Consider the following 21,077-nt stretch of genomic DNA (forward strand, 5'->3'; position numbering starts at 1 on the left):
ACAGTACCAGCTCTTGTAGTGCCCATACAGTAGTTCTAGCTCTTGTACTGCCCATACAGTAGTTCTAGCTCTTGTAGTGCCCATACAGTACCAGCTCTTGTAGTGCCCTTACAGTAGTTCTAGCTCTTGTACTGCTCATACAGTAGTTCTAGCTCTTGTAGTGCCCCATACATCAGTACTAGCTCTTGTAGTGCCCATACAGTAGTTCTAGCTCTTGTAGTGCCCATACAGATGTTCTAGCTCTTGTAGTGCTCATATAGTAGTTCTAGCTCTTGTAGTGCCCGTACCGTGGTTCTAGCTCTTGTAGTGTCCATACAGTAGTTCTAGCTATTGTAGTGCTCATATAGTAGTTCTAGCTCTTGTAGTGCCCGTACCGTGGTTCTAGCTCTTGTAGTGCCCATATAGTAGTTCTAGCTCTTGTAGTGCCCATACAGTAGTTCTAGGTCTTGTAGTGCCCATACAGTACCAGCTCTTGTAGTGCCCATACAGTACCAGCTCTTGTAGTGCCCATACAGATGTTCTAGCTCTTGTAGTGCTCATATAGTAGTTCTAGCTCTTGTAGTGCCCGTACCGTGGTTCTAGCTCTTGTAGTGTCCATACAGTAGTTCTAGCTATTGTAGTGCTCATATAGTAGTTCTAGCTCTTGTAGTGCCCGTACCGTGGTTCTAGCTCTTGTAGTGCCCATATAGTAGTTCTAGCTCTTGTAGTGCCCATACAGTAGTTCTAGGTCTTGTAGTGCCCATACAGTACCAGCTCTTGTAGTGCCCATACAGTACCAGCTCTTGTAGTGCCCATACAGTACCAGCTCTTGTAGTGCCCATACAGATGTTCTAGCTCTTGTAGTGTCCATACATCAGTACCAGCTCTTGTAGTGCCCATACAGTAGTTCCTGTTCATATAGTGCATATTCCGTACTTTTAGCTCATATAGTGCTGATATAGTACATTTATCCCTTGTAGTACCCATACAGTACAAGCTCTTGTAGTGCCCTACAGTAGTTCTAGCTCTTGTAGTGCCCATACAGTAGTTCCAGCTCTTGTAGTGCCCATACAGTAGTTCCTGCTCTTGTAGTGCCCATACAGTAGTTCCAGCTCTTGTAGTGCCCATACAGTAGTTCTAGCTCTTGTAGTGCCCATACAGATGTTCTAGCTCTTGTAGTGCCCATACGGTAGTTCTAGCTCTAGTAGTGCCCATACAGTAGTTCTAGCTCTTGTAGTGTCCATACAGTAGTTCTAGCTATTGTAGTGCTCATATAGTAGTTCTAGCTCTTGTAGTGCCCATACAGTAGTTTTAGCTCTTGTAGTGTCCATATAGTAGTTCTAGCTCTTGTAGTGCCCATACAGTAGTTCTAGCTCTTGTAGTGCCCATACAGATGTTCTAGATCTTGTAGTGCCCATACAGATGTTCTAGATCTTGTAGTGCCCATACAGATGTTCTAGCTCTTGTAGTGCCCATACAGTGTTTTAATCTCTTGTAGTGCCCGCCTTTGACCATCACCACTCTTTGGTAAATTTCAATTGACTACTTGAGCACATTTATAAAGATCACGGACGGCAGCCATACAGGCTTTAGCTGTGATGAAAATTTTTGGATAGATGTTTTGAGAAGTCCTCATGAAGTCATAATGGAACTCATCCAACATTTTTGTTGCTTTCCGATGGACATCACTGGTCCAATCCAAGAAAGGTAATTTAGCTGAAGTATTCCTGAGGATATCAGATTCTCTCTCATCTTTATCCTGATGATCGGTGTTCTCTTCTGGAGAAGTCTTGTTCATATACGGTAATCTCTTGTTATGACAGTTCTGATGACCTCCGATACTCACATATTAAAAATAAATGAGCCATGATATTTCTCTGTGATACAGAAATGGTGCACCGGCCTGGAGCTCCCGCAGCTTCACTTTATGTTCTTCACAATGACAATGCATCTAGACTCTACATGTTAGTGAAGGGACGCTGCTTGTGTCAAGACTTCCACAATTTGTTTTCGATTCATTTTTGTAGCTAATCTAATTGTGACATAACTGGAGAGCCACGTGGTCTTCATCTTCCGACTCTTGGACCCGCATTTAATGATGTTTTGTACAATGATTTTTTTAAACACACTTACCTGTTTACTTTAGAAAATTGTTAGTTATACAGTGCAGCAAAAATTTACAAAAACATCTAAAAGACCAGGGATATAACTAATATAATACTGCCCCCTATATACAAGAATATAACTACTATAATACTGCCCCCTATGTACAAGAATATAACTACTATAATACTGCCACTATATACAAGAATATAACTACTATAATACTGCCTCCTATATACAAGAATATAACTACTATAATACTGCTCCCTATATACAAGAATATAACTACTATAATACTGCCCCCTATATACAAGAATATAACTACTATAATACTGCCCCCTATGTACAAGAATATAACTACTATAATACTGCCCTATATACAAGAATATAACTACTATAATACTGCCCCCTATATACAAGAATATAACTACTATAATACTGCCCCCTATATACAAGAATATAACTACTATAATACTACCCCTATATACAAGAATATAACTACTATAATACTGCCCCCTATATACAAGAATATAACTACTATAATACTGCTCCTATATACAAGAATATAACTACTATAATACTGCCCCTATATACAAGAAAATAACTACTATAAGGGCGGGTTCACACATAGCGGAATTTCACTTAAATTCCGCTGCGGACACTCCGCAGCGTTAATCCGCAGCGGAGCCGTTTCTCCATTGACTTTCACTTTAATTTAGCAGTGTTCGTTTACACGATGCGTACAATTCCGCTGCGGAGCATAGGCTGCGGAGCGGAATTTGGTGTCCGCAGCATGCTCTGTCTGTTGCGGAGCAGTGGCGGACTGGTTGCGGACTCATGGCGGAATTTCTCCATTGACTTCAATGGAGAGTCAAAATTCCGCAATGAAGTCCGCAGATCTTATGTGTGCTGCGGAGCGTATTGTTTTTACTACCATGACATTTCTTCATTCTGGCTGGACCTATGTATTTCTAGGTCTACAGCCAGACTGAGGAAGTCAATGGGGCTCCCGTAATGACGGGAGCGTTGCTAGGAGACGTCTGTAAATAGTCACTGTCCAGGGTGCTGAAAGAGTTACGCGATCGGCAGTAACTGTTTCTGCACCCGGGACAGTGACTACCGATCTCAATATACATGTATCTGTAAAAAAAAATATAAGTTCATACTTACCGAGAACTCCCTGCGTCTGTCTCCAGTCCGGCCTCCCAGGATGACGTTTCAGTGTAAGTGACGGCTGCAGCCAATCACAGGCCAAGCACAGGCTGCAGCGGTCACATGGACTGGAGCGTCATCCAGGGAGGTCGGGCCGGATGCCGAAAGAGGGACGCGTCACCAAGACAACGGGCGGTAAGTATGAATTTCTTTGACTTTCACTAGGGAAAGTGCTGTCCCTTCTCTCTATCCTGCACTGAATAGGGAGAAGAGAAGCACTTTTCCTGCAGTCCGCAGCGGCCAGTCCGCATCAATTTTCTGCACATTTTGTGCAGATCCGCTGCAGAATCTGCAACGCAGATTCTGTGCGGCATTGATGCGGACAGTTGCGGAGGAATTCCGCCATGTGTGGTCATGCCCTAATACTGCCCCCTATATACAAGAATATAACTACTATAATACTGCTCCCTATATACAAGAATATAACTACTATAATACTGCCCCTATATACAAGAATATAACTACTATAATACTGCCCCCTATATACAAGACTATAACTACTATAATATTGCTCCTATAAACCAGAATATAACTACTATAATACTGCTCCTATATACAAGAATATAACTACTATAATACTGTGCCTATATACAAGAATATAACTACTATAATACTGCCCCCTATATCAAGAATATAACTACTATAATACTGCTCCTATATACAAGAATATAACTACTATAATACTGCTCCTATATACAAGAATATAACTACTATAATATTGCCCCCTATATACAAGAATATAACTACTATAATATTGCCCCTATATACAAGACTATACTATAATACTGCCTCCTATATACAAGAATATAACTACTATAATACTGCTCCTATATACAAGAATATAACTACTATAATACTGCCCCCTATATCAAGAATATAACTACTATAATACTGCTCCTATATACAAGAATATAACTACTATAATACTACTCCTATATACAAGAATATAACTACTATAATATTGCCCCCTATATACAAGAATATAACTACTATAATATTGCCCCTATATACAAGACTATACTATAATACTGCCTCCTATATACAAGAATATAACTACTATAATACTGCTCCTATATACAAGAATATAATTACTATAATACTGCCCTCTATATACAGGAATATAACTACTATAATACTGCCCCTATATACAAGAATATAACTACTATAATACTGCCCCTATATATAAGAATATAACTACTATAATACTGCTCCTATATACAAGAATATAACTACTATAATACTGCCCCTATATATAAGAATATAACTACTATAATACTGCCTCCTATATACAAGAATATAACTACTATAATACTGCCCCTATATACAAGAATATAACTACTATCATACTGCTACTGCCCCTATATACAAGTATATAACTACTATAATACTGCTCCCTATATTCAAGAATATAACTACTATAATACTGCTCCTATATACAAGAGTATAACTACTATAATACTGCCCCTATATACAAGTATATAACTACTATAATACTGCTCCCTATTTTCAAGAATATAATTACTATAATACTGCCCCTATATACAAGAATATAACTACTATAATACTGCCCCTATATACAAGAATATAACTACTATAATACTGCCCCCTATATAAAATAATATAACTACTATAATACTGCTCCTATATAAAATAATATAACTACTATAATACTGCCCCTATATCCAAGAATATAACTACTATAACACTGCCCCTATATACAAGAATATAACTACTATAATACTGCCCCTACATACAAGAATTTTACTACTATAATACTGCCCCTATATACAAGGATATATCTACTATAATACTGCCCCTATATACAAGAATATAACTATAATACTGCTCCTATATACAAGAATATAACTACTATCATACTGCCCCTATATACAAGAATATAACTACTATAATACTGCCCCCTATATAAAATAATATAACTACTATAATACTGCTCCTATATAAAATAATAAAACTACTATAATACTGCCCCTATATCCAAGAATATAACTACTATAATACTACCCCTATATACAAGAATATAACTACTATAATACTGCCCCCTATATAAAATAATATAACTACTATAATACTGCTCCTATATAAAAGAATATAACTACTATAATACTGCCCCTATATCCAAGAATATAACTACTATAACACTGCCCCTATATACAAGAATATAACTACTATAATACTGCCCCTACATACAAGAATTTTACTACTATAATACTGCCCCTATATACAAGGATATATCTACTATAATACTGCCCCTATATACAAGAATATAACTATAATACTGCTCCTATATACAAGAATATAACTACTATCATACTGCCCCTATATACAAGAATATATCTACTATAATACTGCCCCCTATATACAAAATATAACTACTATAATACTGCTCCTATATACAGGAATATAACTACTATAATACTGCTCCTATATACAAGAATATAACTACTATAATACTGCCCCTATATACAAGAATATAACTACTATAATACTGCCCCTATATATAAGAATATAACTACTATAATACTGCCTCCTATATACAAGAATATAACTACTATAATACTGCCCCTATATACAAGAATATAACTACTATAATACTGCCTCCTTGCTGTGAGGTTGTGTGTCTGTAGCTCTCCTCATGTCTGGAGATAGCCCAGGGTGGGGCCACCCCGGGCGGGGACTCTCCCCACGCAAGGCCCAGGCTTCCAGGCCTCTACTGGGAGAAAACTCCCAGGCTCTTTCTAATGTGGATACAAGTCCCAAAGTGAATGTTGAGAATTGTAACCCTCAGGATGGAAGCACAAGGAAGGAAGATGAAGAATGTAAAGTGAGTAAAGCTAATGTTGCAGCAGTAAGAAGTACTTGTGAGAGTGAAGCACTGGTGCGGCAGAGCACATTACAGGCACCTGGGGTGCAGCTCACCCCTCCAGCATCCAGACAGCGGAGAACATCCCTGGAGAGACTGACATTGCAGCAGAGTGAATGGGTGGCCAGCGTGGCGTGCTCAGGCCGCACAAGGTCTAGCAGCAGTAAAAACATTGAAAAGTCTGTGGAGGCAAAACCTGCAAGGAATACTCAAGGTGTTTCTACAACTGTAACAAGCCTTGGAGAGTGTGATCCAGCAGGGTGTGAGACCAGTGGAGCTGGGACGGTTAATCTGGAGGGGTCAGCGGCATTCAGACAGCCTGAGATCCTGCACCAGCAAAGCCCACAGTCTAAAGAGACAGAGCGTGCGCCTGAGCTGCAACTGGCGGAGGAAATCCCTGCTCTGGTGAGGAGGATGGGAGAGTTACAGAGCCAAAAACAAATGCTGCAAATACAAATTGACTGTGTATATAAACTGAAGAACGCCAATCCTAAGAATGAAACCGTATATGCTGCTCAGCTTTACTCACTCGGGATGCAACTCGCACAAGTGGTGGGGGAGATGGACGGTGTCCTGGAGAGGATGGGGCCACTCGCAGAATCCTATAAAAACAAGGAACGGTTTTCTACTATGACCGACAGACAGAACTTTGATCCAGAGTTCAGATTCTCTGAGGCGGACTCGGGGTCAGATATTTTCCCAGATGATCCCCGGCCAGAGACCAGACTAGTGCTGCAACCTGCAAGGTTCTCATTTCTAGAAGCGGACGCACAGAAAGAGGAGAAAGAAAAACGGCAAAAATCTGCAGCTGTGTCTGAACAGGGGCATGGAAGTCGGATACTAGCACAGGCACCACAAGTCCCAGGATGCTCAGCACAACAGGACAGTGGACGTTCATCCATGGGTCAGGATGATGCGCTGACACAGCAGAGCTGTACTGCTGGGGCACAGACTGGGGGGAGTGGGAATGTACCTGAAGGGTTGGTGGTTGGAGGGAACGCACGGCTTGTGTATGATGTAGGTTTATCTGATGATGACATAGAGGTTGATGGGTCAGAAGATGTTCAGAATAATGTGCTTGATTTCCCCCCTCTAATTGTAAGTACACAAGGTGTGACAGACCCCTCTAGAGCAGACACTCGCCCTATAAGTCAGGACAGTGAGACCCGCCAGCCTCCTCCCAGAAATGCCTGGAGCCGCGGTGCTCCATCTTTTACCTCTGGCGCTAGCTATACAGGCCAGGCCTTTAAAAGGAGGAATGTGGTGAGGTTCAAGCACAAGGGCGCCAAGGAGGACCTTCCAGATAGGAGGTTTGTGGTCCGAGAACTTCTGTGTCACCAGATGGGTTTTGTGCCAGCAAATATCTTGGCAGTAATAAATCTACCAGACAGACAGGGCTACGATGTCAGCTTTAAGCTTACGCCTGACTTGGATAGATTCTGGGCACATTTTTCCAAGTTCAGGGACAAAACCGGTTGGGACAAATTTAGCTTTATTCCAGTGTCCAAGCCAGATACCGTTGGTGTCAACATCATTTTTTGGAATGAAGCTGTTCCTCCCCAGGATATTGTGGTCTGGCTCAGGCGACACTGTGACCTGGTGTCTGACCTGACCAAGAACAGAGACGCTGATGGTATCTGGACTGGAGGGTGGAGGGTTCTGGTAAAACTGCGCCAGCATAACAATGTGACTTTACATTTACCCAATTCCTTCTTCATTGGGAGAGAAAAGGGTGTTTGCTTTTATCCTGGTCAACCCAGAAAGTGCTTCAAGTGTGGTAAGACCGGTCACCTGGCAAACATCTGCACCGTGGTAAAGTGTAACCTGTGCGGTGAAGTTGGCCATCTAAGTTCCAACTGTCAGAATGTCCGATGTAATCTGTGTGGGAGGGTGGGTCACCCGCACAGGGACTGTCCTGACGCGTGGCACAATATCTGTAAACAGATTCCGGTTGAGGAGTTTATGACTGAGACGGACGCTGTAGAGGAGGAGGCTCTAATGTCAGGGTCAATAATGACCAGACAGGAGGTCCAGCAGGAGTCAGGTCATCCAGGTCCAGAACACCAGCAGTCGGACAGTACACAGGAGACCATGGAAGTTGTCCCTCGTGACCAGCCACCGGCAGCCTCTTCTTCTGCATTACCATCTGAGGAAAGGAGGGGTATGCAGAATAAGAGGAAAAAAAAAGACACGTCCTCTCGTAAGCCTGAGGGAGAGGAGGTAAGAGGCAGGAAGAAAGGGACCAGACCAGAAGTAATGGTCGTATCTAATAGATTCAGTGTCCTGTCAGAGTCAGATGGGGATTTTGAAGGAGAGTTATTAAAAATAGATGGTGAATACGAAGAAGACACAAGGGACCATCCCTTAATAAAAAAGAAACCTTGCACTGTAGAAACCCCAGGACCGTTGGATATGGAAACAGGTGGTCGGCAGAGTGACCCCAATTCTTAGCCATTATGATGGGGGTCATTTATTTGCTTTTCTTTTTGTGTTGTACTCTGATGGCCGGGTTTTCCTTAAAAGTTGCTTCCAGCAATGTAAACAGTATTAAAGTGAGGAAGACGAGGTTTACAGTCTATGATCATCTCCGATATCTGGATGCAGATGTCATCTTCTTACAAGAGACTCGTTTAACCACAATAGGGCTTATACGTGAGGCGGAGAGAGAGTGGAGGTCCGGTCCTTCTTTCTGGTCACTGGCTGTGGAGCCTTATGCCGGGGTCGCTATACTGTTTAACACCAATGATGTGACTGTACATAGGTTAACGGAGGTGTGTATGGGACGGTGTCTGGTCCTAGAAGTTACAATCCACGGTAGAAGGCTCCGACTCATTAATATATATGGCCCACAGACAGTGACTGACAGGGTCCAGCTTTTTAATGATGTGAAACCATATGTCTTTACCTCTGTTCCTGTGGTGATGGCTGGGGATTTCAATGTCACGAGGACATCAGGTGACAGATCCTCTGGCAGAGCAGTGACCAGGGACTCGAATGTCCTAAATAAAATGATCTTACAGGCAGGCTTGAGTGATGTCTTCACACAGGGTGGTAGGAAGCCAAAATTCACATATTGTTGTGCGGACAGGAACAGTAGGATCGATTTGGCTTTTGTCAACGCTACAGAGATGGTTACTGGGATAAGTGAAAAAGTGGTGCCTTATTCAGACCATATGGCACTGTGTTTCTGCTTAGGAGCCACTAAACGGCCAGATATTGGTAGGGGGCTATGGAAACTTAACTCTAGTCTCTTGGACGATAGTCATGTGCAGAGTTGTGTTGTCTCCCTTTTGCAAAGTCAATTGGAGAGAGTAGATTTTTACGATGGTGCTGCTGACTGGTGGGAGGATGTCAAGAAGGACATTGCATCGCTCTTAAAGAGACTGTCCATTAATAGAGGCAGGAGTAAGTACAGCCAGTATCTGAAGCTGCGTAGGGAACTGGAGTCACTTTGTTCAGAGGATAAGGATGACAGAGCAAAGATTGATCGGCTGAAATCTGAGATCAAGCAGTATCAGTATAGTAGGTACACGTCCCTGCTTCTGGAGAGGGATTATGGGCGTTTAGGGAAGCCTGATCCGTTTGAAAGTTGCCAAGACCAGGTAAAAAACAGAGTGGTCACAGGTTTGGTGGATTCCCAGGGTGTTCTTCAGGAATCTCGGGAGGGCATTCTGGGTGTGGTGAAATCCTACTATTCTGTCGTGTTTCAGAAGAAGATATTGGATAAAGAGAAAATGACTCAATTTTTAAGGGCAACTCCAAGCCCTGATACTGCTAATGTGGATTTTTCACCCTTGACAGCAGAATTGACAGTGGAGGAAGTTATTGAGGCCATCAACAACTTGCATCAAAAGAAGGCACCAGGTCCGGACGGTATAACAGCCGAATTTTATAAGAAATTTAAAAACCTTTTAGCACCAATTCTGGTGAATGTGTACAAAAGCTGCCTAAAAAACCACCTGATGCCTTCCTCCATGAGAGTGTCTTCGTTGATTTTGCTGTCCAAGGGTAAAGACCCTGGTGAGATCAAGAACTGGAGGCCAATTGCCCTCTTGAATGTTGACAGAAAGATTTTGGCAAAAATTCTGTTTTCTAGATTGGTCTGTCTGTCCCCAGCACTGTTGGCAGGCTCCCAGTTCGGTACAGTAAAAGGGCGGAACATCTCTGGGGCCGTTATCTCCATCAGGGAAATGTTTGAGAGATGTAAAGCTCTTGGGTGTGGGAGATATGTTGTTGCTCTAGACCAGGCTAAAGCCTTCGACAGAGTAGATCAGGATTATCTATGGGCCACTTTGTTAAAGTACGGTGTTCCGGGACAATTTATTGATTGGCTTAAAACTTTGTATTGTGAGGCAGAGAGCTTTCCTTTGATCAATGGCTGGCAGGGCGACAATTTCGGGGTTGAGTCGGGGGTGAGACAGGGTTGCCCGTTGAGTCCACTTCTGTATGTTTTTGCCATAGACCCATTTCTGCGGTTACTGCAGCGGTGTGATTTTCGAGGCGTACCGATCCCGCTTTGCTCACCCCTGAGTGTTGTCACCTACGCGGATGATGTGACGGTAGTGATATCTGAGCCTAGTGAGGTGCAGATGTTGTCTGCAGCCATCAGAAGCTACTCTGAGGCCTCTGGGTCTCTGGTCAACTTTGAGAAGAGTGAAGCTTTCTGGGTATTGCACAGTGATCCAGACTTTGATCTGCCACAATTTGCGAAAGCCTCCACCGATATTAAGATTCTGGGAATTAAATTTGGGAGGGATGATAATGCCAAACTAAATTGGGAGCAGAAATTGGAAGCCGGAAATGCAAAGGTTCAGCGATGGAGAAATTGGAGGCTGACCTATAGTGAGAGGGTTAAAATGTTGAAGACTTACCTGGTCCCCGTCTTCTTGTATGTTTCTGTCATTTTTCCTTTGCCAGAATCTTTCTCCGCTAGGCTCTTTAGCCTGTTCTTCCAACTTTTTTGGGGGAACAGGTTGAACCCAGTAAAAAGAGGGATTACTTACCTACAGAGGAGAGAGGGTGGGTTGGGTATGTTGAATCCAAGGGTTTTCTTTGACTCCTTGTTTCTTAAAACTAATTTTGGCAACCTGGACGTAAATAACAGTGCCCTGTGGGTAAACAGTATCAGGGATTGGATATTGCCTTTTGCAGAGTCTTGGATACGGGGCGGCAGTCTCAAAAGGGGGCGATTGACACGAGACTTCCTTCCCCAGTATCTGGATTATGGTCTTAGATGTCTGAGGAGATGGGGAATAGACAAGTCCTATATTGAGAGTAAGACCAGGAGAGATCTATATTTCACCGTATGTAGGACTTTCTTTTCTTTACAGCCGGCACTTAAAGATTGCACAACAGCAACCTTACAGGAGAGTCTGAGGTTTCTCAATGGAGCGAGACTCCCGGGTAAACTTTTTGACATTGCATGGCTGTCACTGCATGGGAAACTTTATGTTAAAGGGAATCTAAAATATTTGAGTGTGTCAGATCGGAAATGTCCCTTAGGTTGTCAACAGGAGGAGACAATGGAGCATTTTATAACCGAGTGCTGGGGAGGACAAAATATATGGCAAGAAATATCCTATAAGTTAAAAATCCCAAGACTACAGTCTCTAAAATACCCAGAAATTATTTATGGAGTACCAGCTAATGTAAATAACATTGACCGGGGGACCTTGTATCTGATAATTAATGTAGTCAAATATTACCAGTGGCATACAAGAACCAGAATGTCCATTTATAACGAGCCATTTCACCATATGTCAGCCGTGAACCTGATCATGTCAGAACTAAGGTGGATCAAATCCCTAGAAATTAGGAAAAATGAGAAAAACACCGCATTATGGAGGAATGTATATATGGAATAATGCTAGTTCTCTGTATAATGCAAACTTGTTGGTTTTTCTCCCTCCTTCCTTTTTAACAGCAATGGACTCTTGTTAAGTTAAAGTTATTTTCTGGTTTATTTTTCATCGTCATGTATGAGTTCTGTTAAATGATCATTTGCTTTGGAATTTTAATGGAATGTTAAATTTGTTTGTTTTTTTACTAATAAAAATCGCCTCCTATATACAAGAATATAACTACTATAATACTGCCCCCTATATCAAGAATATAACTACTATAATACTGCTCCTATATACAAGAATATAACTACTATAATACTGCTCCTATATACAAGAATATAACTACTATAATATTGCCCCCTATATACAAGAATATAACTACTATAATATTGCCCCTATATACAAGACTATACTATAATACTGCCTCCTATATACAAGAATATAACTACTATAATACTGCTCCTATATACAAGAATATAATTACTATAATACTGCCCTCTATATACAGGAATATAACTACTATAATACTGCCCCTATATACAAGAATATAACTACTATAATACTGCCCATATATATAAGAATATAACTACTATAATACTGCTCCTATATACAAGAATATAACTACTATAATACTGCCCCTATATATAAGAATATAACTACTATAATACTGCCTCCTATATACAAGAATATAACTACTATAATACTGCCCCTATATACAAGAATATAACTACTATCATACTGCTACTGCCCCTATATACAAGTATATAACTACTATAATACTGCTCCCTATATTCAAGAATATAACTACTATAATACTGCTCCTATATACAAGAGTATAACTACTATAATACTGCCCCTATATACAAGTATATAACTACTATAATACTGCTCCCTATTTTCAAGAATATAATTACTATAATACTGCCCCTATATACAAGAATATAACTACTATAATACTGCCCCTATATACAAGAATATAACTACTATAATACTGCCCCCTATATAAAATAATATAACTACTATAATACTGCTCCTATATAAAATAATATAACTACTATAATACTGCCCCTATATCCAAGAATATAACTACTATAATACTGCCCCTATATACAAGAATATAACTACTATAATACTGCCCCCTATATAAAATAATATAACTACTATAATACTGCTCCTATATAAAAGAATATAACTACTATAATACTGCCCCTATATCCAAGAATATAACTACTATAACACTGCCCCTATATACAAGAATATAACTACGATAATACTGCCCCTACATACAAGAATTTTACTACTATAATACTGCCCCTATATACAAGGATATATCTACTATAATACTGCCCCTATATACAAGAATATAACTATAATACTGCTCCTATATACAAGAATATAACTACTATCATACTGCCCCTATATACAAGAATATATCTACTATAATACTGCCCCCTATATACAAAATATAACTACTATAATACTGCTCCTATATACAGGAATATAACTACTATAATACTGCTCCTATATACAAGAATATAACTACTATAATACTGCCCCTATATACAAGAATATAACTACTATAATACTGCCCCTATATATAAGAATATAACTACTATAATACTGCCCCTATATACAAGAATATAACTACTATAATACTGCTCCTATATACAAGAATATAACTACAATAATACTGCCCCTATATACAAGAATATAACTACTATAATACTGCCTCCTATATACAAGAATATAACTACTATAATACTGCCCATATATACAAGAATATAACTACTATAATATTGCCCCTATATACTAGAATATAACTACTATAATACTGCCCCTATATACAATAATATAACTACTATAATACTGCCTCTTTATACTAGAATATAACTACTATAATACTGCTCCTATATACAAGAATATAACTACTATAATACTGCTCCTATATACAAGAATATAACTACTATAATACTGCTCCTATATACAAGAATATGACTACTATAATACTGCCTCCTATATACAAGAATATAACTACTATAATACTGCTCCTATATACAAGAATATAACTACTATAATACTGCCCCTATATACAAGAATATAACTACTATAATACTGCCCCTATATACAAGAATATAACTACTATAATACTGCCTCCTATATACAAGAATATAACGACTATAATACTGCCCCTATATACAAGAATATAACTACTATAATACTGCCCCAATATACTAGAATATAACTACTATAATACTGCCCCTATATACAAGAATATAACTACTATAATACTGCCTCCTATATACAAGAATATAACTACTATAATACTGTCCCTATATACAAGAATAAAACTACTATAATACTGCCCCTATATACTAGAATATAACTACTATAATACTGCCCCTATATACAAGAATATAACTACTATAATACTGCCTCTATATACTAGAATATAACTACTATAATACTGCTCCTATATACAAGAATATAACTACTATAATACTGCCTCCTATATACAAGAATATAACTACTATAATACTGCTCCTATATACAAGAATATAACTACTATAATACTGCTCCTATATACAAGAATATAACTACTATAATACTGCCCTCTATATACAGGAATATAACTACTACAATACTGCTCCTATATACAAGAATATAACTACTATAATACTGCCCTATATACAAGAATATAACTACTATAATACTGCTCCAGTATACAAGAATATATCTACTATAATACTGCCCCTATATACAAGAATATAACTACTATAATACTGCCTCCTATATACAAGAATATAACTACTATAATACTGCCCCTATATACAAGAATATAACTACTATAATACTGCTCCTATATACAAGAATATAACTACTATAATACTGCCTCTATATACTAGAATATAACTACTATAATACTGCTCCTATATACAAAAATATAACTACTATAATACTGCCTCTATATACTAGAATATAACTACTATAATACTGCCCCTATATACAAGAATATAACTACTATAATACTGCCCCTATATACAAGAATATAACTACTATAATACTGCCTCTATATACTAGAATATAACTACTATAATACTGCCCCTATATATAAGAATATAACTACTATAATACTGCTCCTATATACAAGAATATAACTACTATAATACTGCCCTATATATAAGAATATAACTACTATAATACTGCCTCCTATATACAAGAATATAACTACTATAATACTGCCCCTATATACAAGAATATAACTACTATCATACTGCTACTGCCCCTATATACAAGTATATAACTACTATAATACTGCTCCCTATATTCAAGAATATAACTACTATAATACTGCTCCTATATACAAGAGTATAACTACTATAATACTGCCCCTATATACAAGTATATAACTACTATAATACTGCTCCCTATTTTCAAGAATATAATTACTATAATACTGCCCCTATATACAAGAATATAACTACTATAATACTGCCCCTATATACAAGAATATAACTACTATAATACTGCCCCCTATATAAAATAATATAACTACTATAATACTGCTCCTATATAAAATAATATAACTACTATAATACTGCCCCTATATCCAAGAATATAACTACTATAATACTGCCCCTATATACAAGAATATAACTACTATAATACTGCCCCCTATATAAAATAATATAACTACTATAATACTGCTCCTATATAAAAGAATATAACTACTATAATACTGCCCCTATATCCAAGAATATAACTACTATAACACTGCCCCTATATCCAAGAATATAACTACTATAACACTGCCCCTACATACAAGAATATAACTACTATAATACTGCCCCTACATACAAGAATTTTACTACTATAATACTGCCCCTATATACAAGGATATATCTACTATAATACTGCCCCTATATACAAGAATATAACTATAATACTGCTCCTATATACAAGAATATAACTACTATAATACTGCCCCTATATACAAGAATATAGCTACTATAATACTGCCCCTATATATAAGAATATAACTACTATAATACTGCCCCTATATACAAGAATATAACTACTATAATACTGCTCCTATATACAAGAATATAACTACAATAATACTGCCCCTATATGCAAGAATATAACTACTATAATACTGCCTCCTATATACAAGAATATAACTACTATAATACTGCCCATATATACAAGAATATAACTACTATAATATTGCCCCTATATACTAGAATATAACTACTATAATACTGCCCCTATATACAATAATATAACTACTATAATACTGCCTCTATATACTAGAATATAACTACTATAATACTGCTCCTATATACAAGAATATAACTACTATAATACTGCTCCTATATACAAGAATATGACTACTATAATACTGCCTCCTATATACAAGAATATAACTACTATAATACTGCTCCTATATACAAGAATATAACTACTATAATACTGCCCCTATATACAAGAATATAACTACTATAATACTGCCCCTATATACAAGAATATAACTACTATAATACTGCCTCCTATATACAAGAATATAACGACTATAATACTGCCCCTATATACAAGAATATAACTACTATAATACTGCCCCAATATACTAGAATATAACTACTATAATACTGCCCCTATATACAAGAATATAACTACTATAATACTGCCTCCTATATACAAGAATATAACTACTATAATACTGTCCCTATATACAAGAATAAAACTACTATAATACTGCCCCTATATACTAGAATATAACTACTATAACTGCCCCTATATACAAGAATATAACTACTATAATACTGCCTCTATATACTAGAATATAACTACTATAATACTGCTTCCTATATACAAGAATATAACTACTATAATACTGCCTCCTATATACAAGAATATAACTACTATAATACTGCTCCTATATACAAGAATATAACTACTATAATACTGCTCCTATATACAAGAATATAACTACTATAATACTGCCCTCTATATACAAGAATATAACTACTACAATACTGCTCCTATATACAAGAATATAACTACTATAATACTGCCCTATATACAAGAATATAACTACTATAATACTGCTCCAGTATACAAGAATATATCTACTATAATACTGCCCCTATATACAAGAATATAACTACTATAATACTGCCTCATATATACAAGAATATAACTACTATAATACTGCCCCCTATATACAAGAATATAACTACTATAATACTGCCTCTATATACTAGAATATAACTACTATAATACTGCCCCTATATACAAGAATATAACTACTATAATACTGCCCCTATATACAAGAATATAACTACTATAATACTGCCTCTATATACTAGAATATAACTACTATAATACTGCCCCTATATACAAGAATATAACTACTATAATACTGCCCCTATATACAATAATATAACTACTATAATACTGCCCTATATACAAGAATATAACTACTATAATACTGCCCCCTATATACAAGAATATAACTACTATAATACTGCCCCCATATACAAGAATATAACTACTATAATACTGCCCCCTATATACAAGAATATAACTACTATAATACTGCCCCCTATATACAAGAAAATAACTACTATAATACTGCCCCTATATACAAGAATATAACTACTATAATACTGCCCCTATATACAATAATATAACTACTATAATACTGCTCCTATATACAAGAATATAACTACTATAATACTGCTCCTATATACAAGAATATAACTACTATAATACTGCTCCCTATATACAAGAATATAACTACTATAATACTGCTCCTATATACAAGAATATAACTACTATAATATTGCCCCTATATACAAGACTATAACTACTATAATACTGCTCCTATATACAAGAACATAACTACTATAATACTGCCCCTATATACAATAATATAACTACTATAATACTGCGCCTATATACAAGAATATAACTACTATAATACTGCCCCTATATACAAGAATATAACTACTATAATACTGGCCCTATATACAAGAATATAACTACTATAATACTGGCCCTATATACAAGAATATAACTACTATAATACTGCCCCCTATATACAAGAATATAACTACTATAAGGGCATGACCACACGTCGCGGATTTCCTCCGCAACTGTCCGCATCAATGCCGCACAGAATCTGCGTTGCAGATTCTGCAGCGGATCTGCACAAAATGTGCAGTAAATTGATGCGGACTAGCTGCTGCGGACTGCGGTAAAAGTACTTCCCTTCTCCCTATCAGTGCAGGATAGAGAGAAGGGACAGCACTTTCCCTTGTGAAAGTCAAAGAAATTCATACTTACCGCCCGTTGTCTTGGTGACGCGTCCCTCCTTCGGCATCCAGCCCGATCTCCCTGGATGACGCGGCAGTCCATGTGACCGCTGTAGCCTGTTATTAGCCTGTGATTGGCTGCAGCCGTCACTTAGACTGAAACGTCATCCTGGGAGGCCGGACTGGAGACAGAAGCAGGGAGTTCTCGGTAAGTAGGAACTTCATTTTTTTTTACAGATACATGTATATTGGGATCGGTAGTCACTGTCCCGGGTGCAGAAACAGTTACTGCCGATCGCTTAACTCTTTCAGCACCCTGGACAGTGACTATTTACTGACGTCGCCTAGCAACGCTCCCGTCATTACGGGAGCCCCATTGACTTCCTCAGTCTGGCTGTAGACCTAGAAATACATAGGTCCAGCCAGAATGAAGAAATGTCAAGTTAAAAAAGCAAGACGGATCCGCAGCACACATAACATGTGCATGACAGCTGCGGACTTCATTGCGGAAATTAGAATCTCCATTGAAGTCAATGGAGAAATTCCGCCATGAGTCCGCCACTGCTCCGCAACAGACAGAGCATGCTGCGGACACCAAATTCCGCTCCGCAGCCTATGCTCCGCAGCGGAATTTTACGCCTCGTCTAAACGAACACTGCTAAATTAAAGTGTAAGTCAATGGACAAACGGCTCCGCTGCGGATTAACGCTGCGGAGTGTCCGCAGCGGAATTTAAGTGAAATTCCGCCACGTGTGAACCCAGCCTAATACTGCCCCCATATACAAGAATATAACTACTATAATACTGCTCCTATATACAAGAATATAACTACTATAATACTGCTCCTATATACAAGAATATAACTACTATAATACTGCTCCCTATATACAAGAATATAACTACTATAATACTGCCCCTATATACAAGAATATAACTACTATAATACTGCCCCTATGTACAAGAATATAACTACTATAATACTGCCCCCTATATACAGGAATATAACTACTATAATACTGCTTCTATATACAAGAATATAACTACTATAATACTGCCCCTATGTACAAGAATATAACTACTATAATACTGCCCCCTATATACAGGAATATAACTACTATAATACTGCCCCCTATATACAAGAATATAACTACTATAATACTGCTCCTATATACAGGAATATAACTACTATAATACTGCTTCTATATACAGGAATATAACTACTATAATACTGCTTCTATATACAAGAATATAACTACTATAATACTGCCCCCTATATACAAGAATATAACTACTATAATACTGCCCCTATATACAAGAATATTAGGGTCAATATATATAAAAATGTATTATTGCTAAAAAAAATATGTAAAATGATTGCTAAATTATACCTTTCTATATATTATTAACAGAACTTTTACAGCCACCAAGCTCTAGCGAGATAGTCCTCTCATAGGTAATTATTTATTAAGTGACCTGCACATTTCAGATAAAAAAAATCCATTTCGGAGAACTTCCACATGCTAAAAATATGCAGTGCTGCCATAGACAGTAATAGCAAACAATCTCATTACTATGGAATTTCATGGTGGGTTCCATCTTCGTCTTTCTTTTCTTTCGAGTATCTTCTTTTGAAGTCCACACATGCCCAGTTCAGCCCCGAGAAGTGACCTCTCTTTGCTTTTATGTTCTTTATTTAGTTGGTTCTTCATGTTTGAAACTTAAAGAAACAGAACTTTTTGAATATTTTTTTTTTCTAAATTCATCCAATTTATTTCTGAGTATTCTTTTTCCGCCTCAGATTATCACACTACAAAAAAAAAAAATGGTAGAACTCTATCTTCTCTGAACAGCCTAAGATGAACGGCTCCCAGGGCAGACACGGAGAGAGAGCGCCTGACAGCCGCGTAACGAGCGCCGAATGTTTTTGACACAATGTTGCCGATGCCAACGAGTCTTCCATCTCAGACCTCTTTACTTCTGCCTCCAAGGCTTGTTGTGGTGGTGGATTGTCATTGCTCTAAAATTGCTGTCACGGCCACCGTGGGACCCGCACGTAGTCACACCTGAAACCCACCAAGATTTATAAACATTTCGTCTCGTCTTGGCTGTTTTTGATTTTTGGAATTTTTTCTTTTTTCTTTTCGAGAATGTGGAAAATTTCTTCAGCGAAAGTGAGATAGTCATCTTTCAAAGCAAACAACTGCCGCTTACACCTTTGGGGGTTGAGTCCCTCGATTCCATGACTTTAATAATCACTTCCTTAATTACCTTGTGTCGAAGAAAATAAAACGGCTTCTTCATCAAGACAGCAGCCTTCAAGGGAATATCTATCAGCCGAAGTGCATGCTTCAAAGCTTTAATCAGATTCCCCCCCCCCCCCCCCAATCCGCTTTAAAAAGCTTGCCGTTGTTTTCCTATTCCGATTTCCCTGAAAGGACCCTTTATCTCTCCCCCGTCCCAGACGTTTTATTGGATTGTGACGCATCTTTAGCGCTTTGTTTAACTGCCAAACACATACAGTCATTATTAAAGCGCTTTTATATCCTCCCCGGTAACACTGCTAGCAAAATATTTCGGGTTTTGCCAACTCACTATTGTTTATCGCATGAATTAGGGTCAACGTCAGAATTTTTTACAGTCATTTATTTTGGGATTTTGAAATTGGACACGCTTTTTTTTTTTTTTGGGAATGTCAAAATAACTTTGTTTCAAACCAACCTAATCATATATGGATTTTTTTTGGAT

General features: G+C 37.8%; 2 protein-coding genes across 2 annotated transcripts in view; both read left to right on the plus strand.

Moving 5' to 3' along the window:
- IGLON5 (IgLON family member 5) overlaps positions 1 to 21,077 on the plus strand; it is a 423,086-nt gene that overhangs the window by 378,908 nt on the left and 23,101 nt on the right.
- LOC142662255 (uncharacterized) lies at positions 6,534 to 8,714 on the plus strand. The gene has a single exon (XM_075840382.1). It carries the CDS (start codon positions 6,590 to 6,592, stop codon positions 8,624 to 8,626), a length of 2,037 nt encoding a protein of 678 aa, XP_075696497.1. The 5' UTR covers positions 6,534 to 6,589; the 3' UTR covers positions 8,627 to 8,714.

The sequence above is a fragment of the Rhinoderma darwinii genome, chromosome 10 (assembly GCF_050947455.1).
Source record: "Rhinoderma darwinii isolate aRhiDar2 chromosome 10, aRhiDar2.hap1, whole genome shotgun sequence".
Classification (NCBI taxonomy): Eukaryota; Metazoa; Chordata; class Amphibia; order Anura; family Rhinodermatidae; genus Rhinoderma; species Rhinoderma darwinii.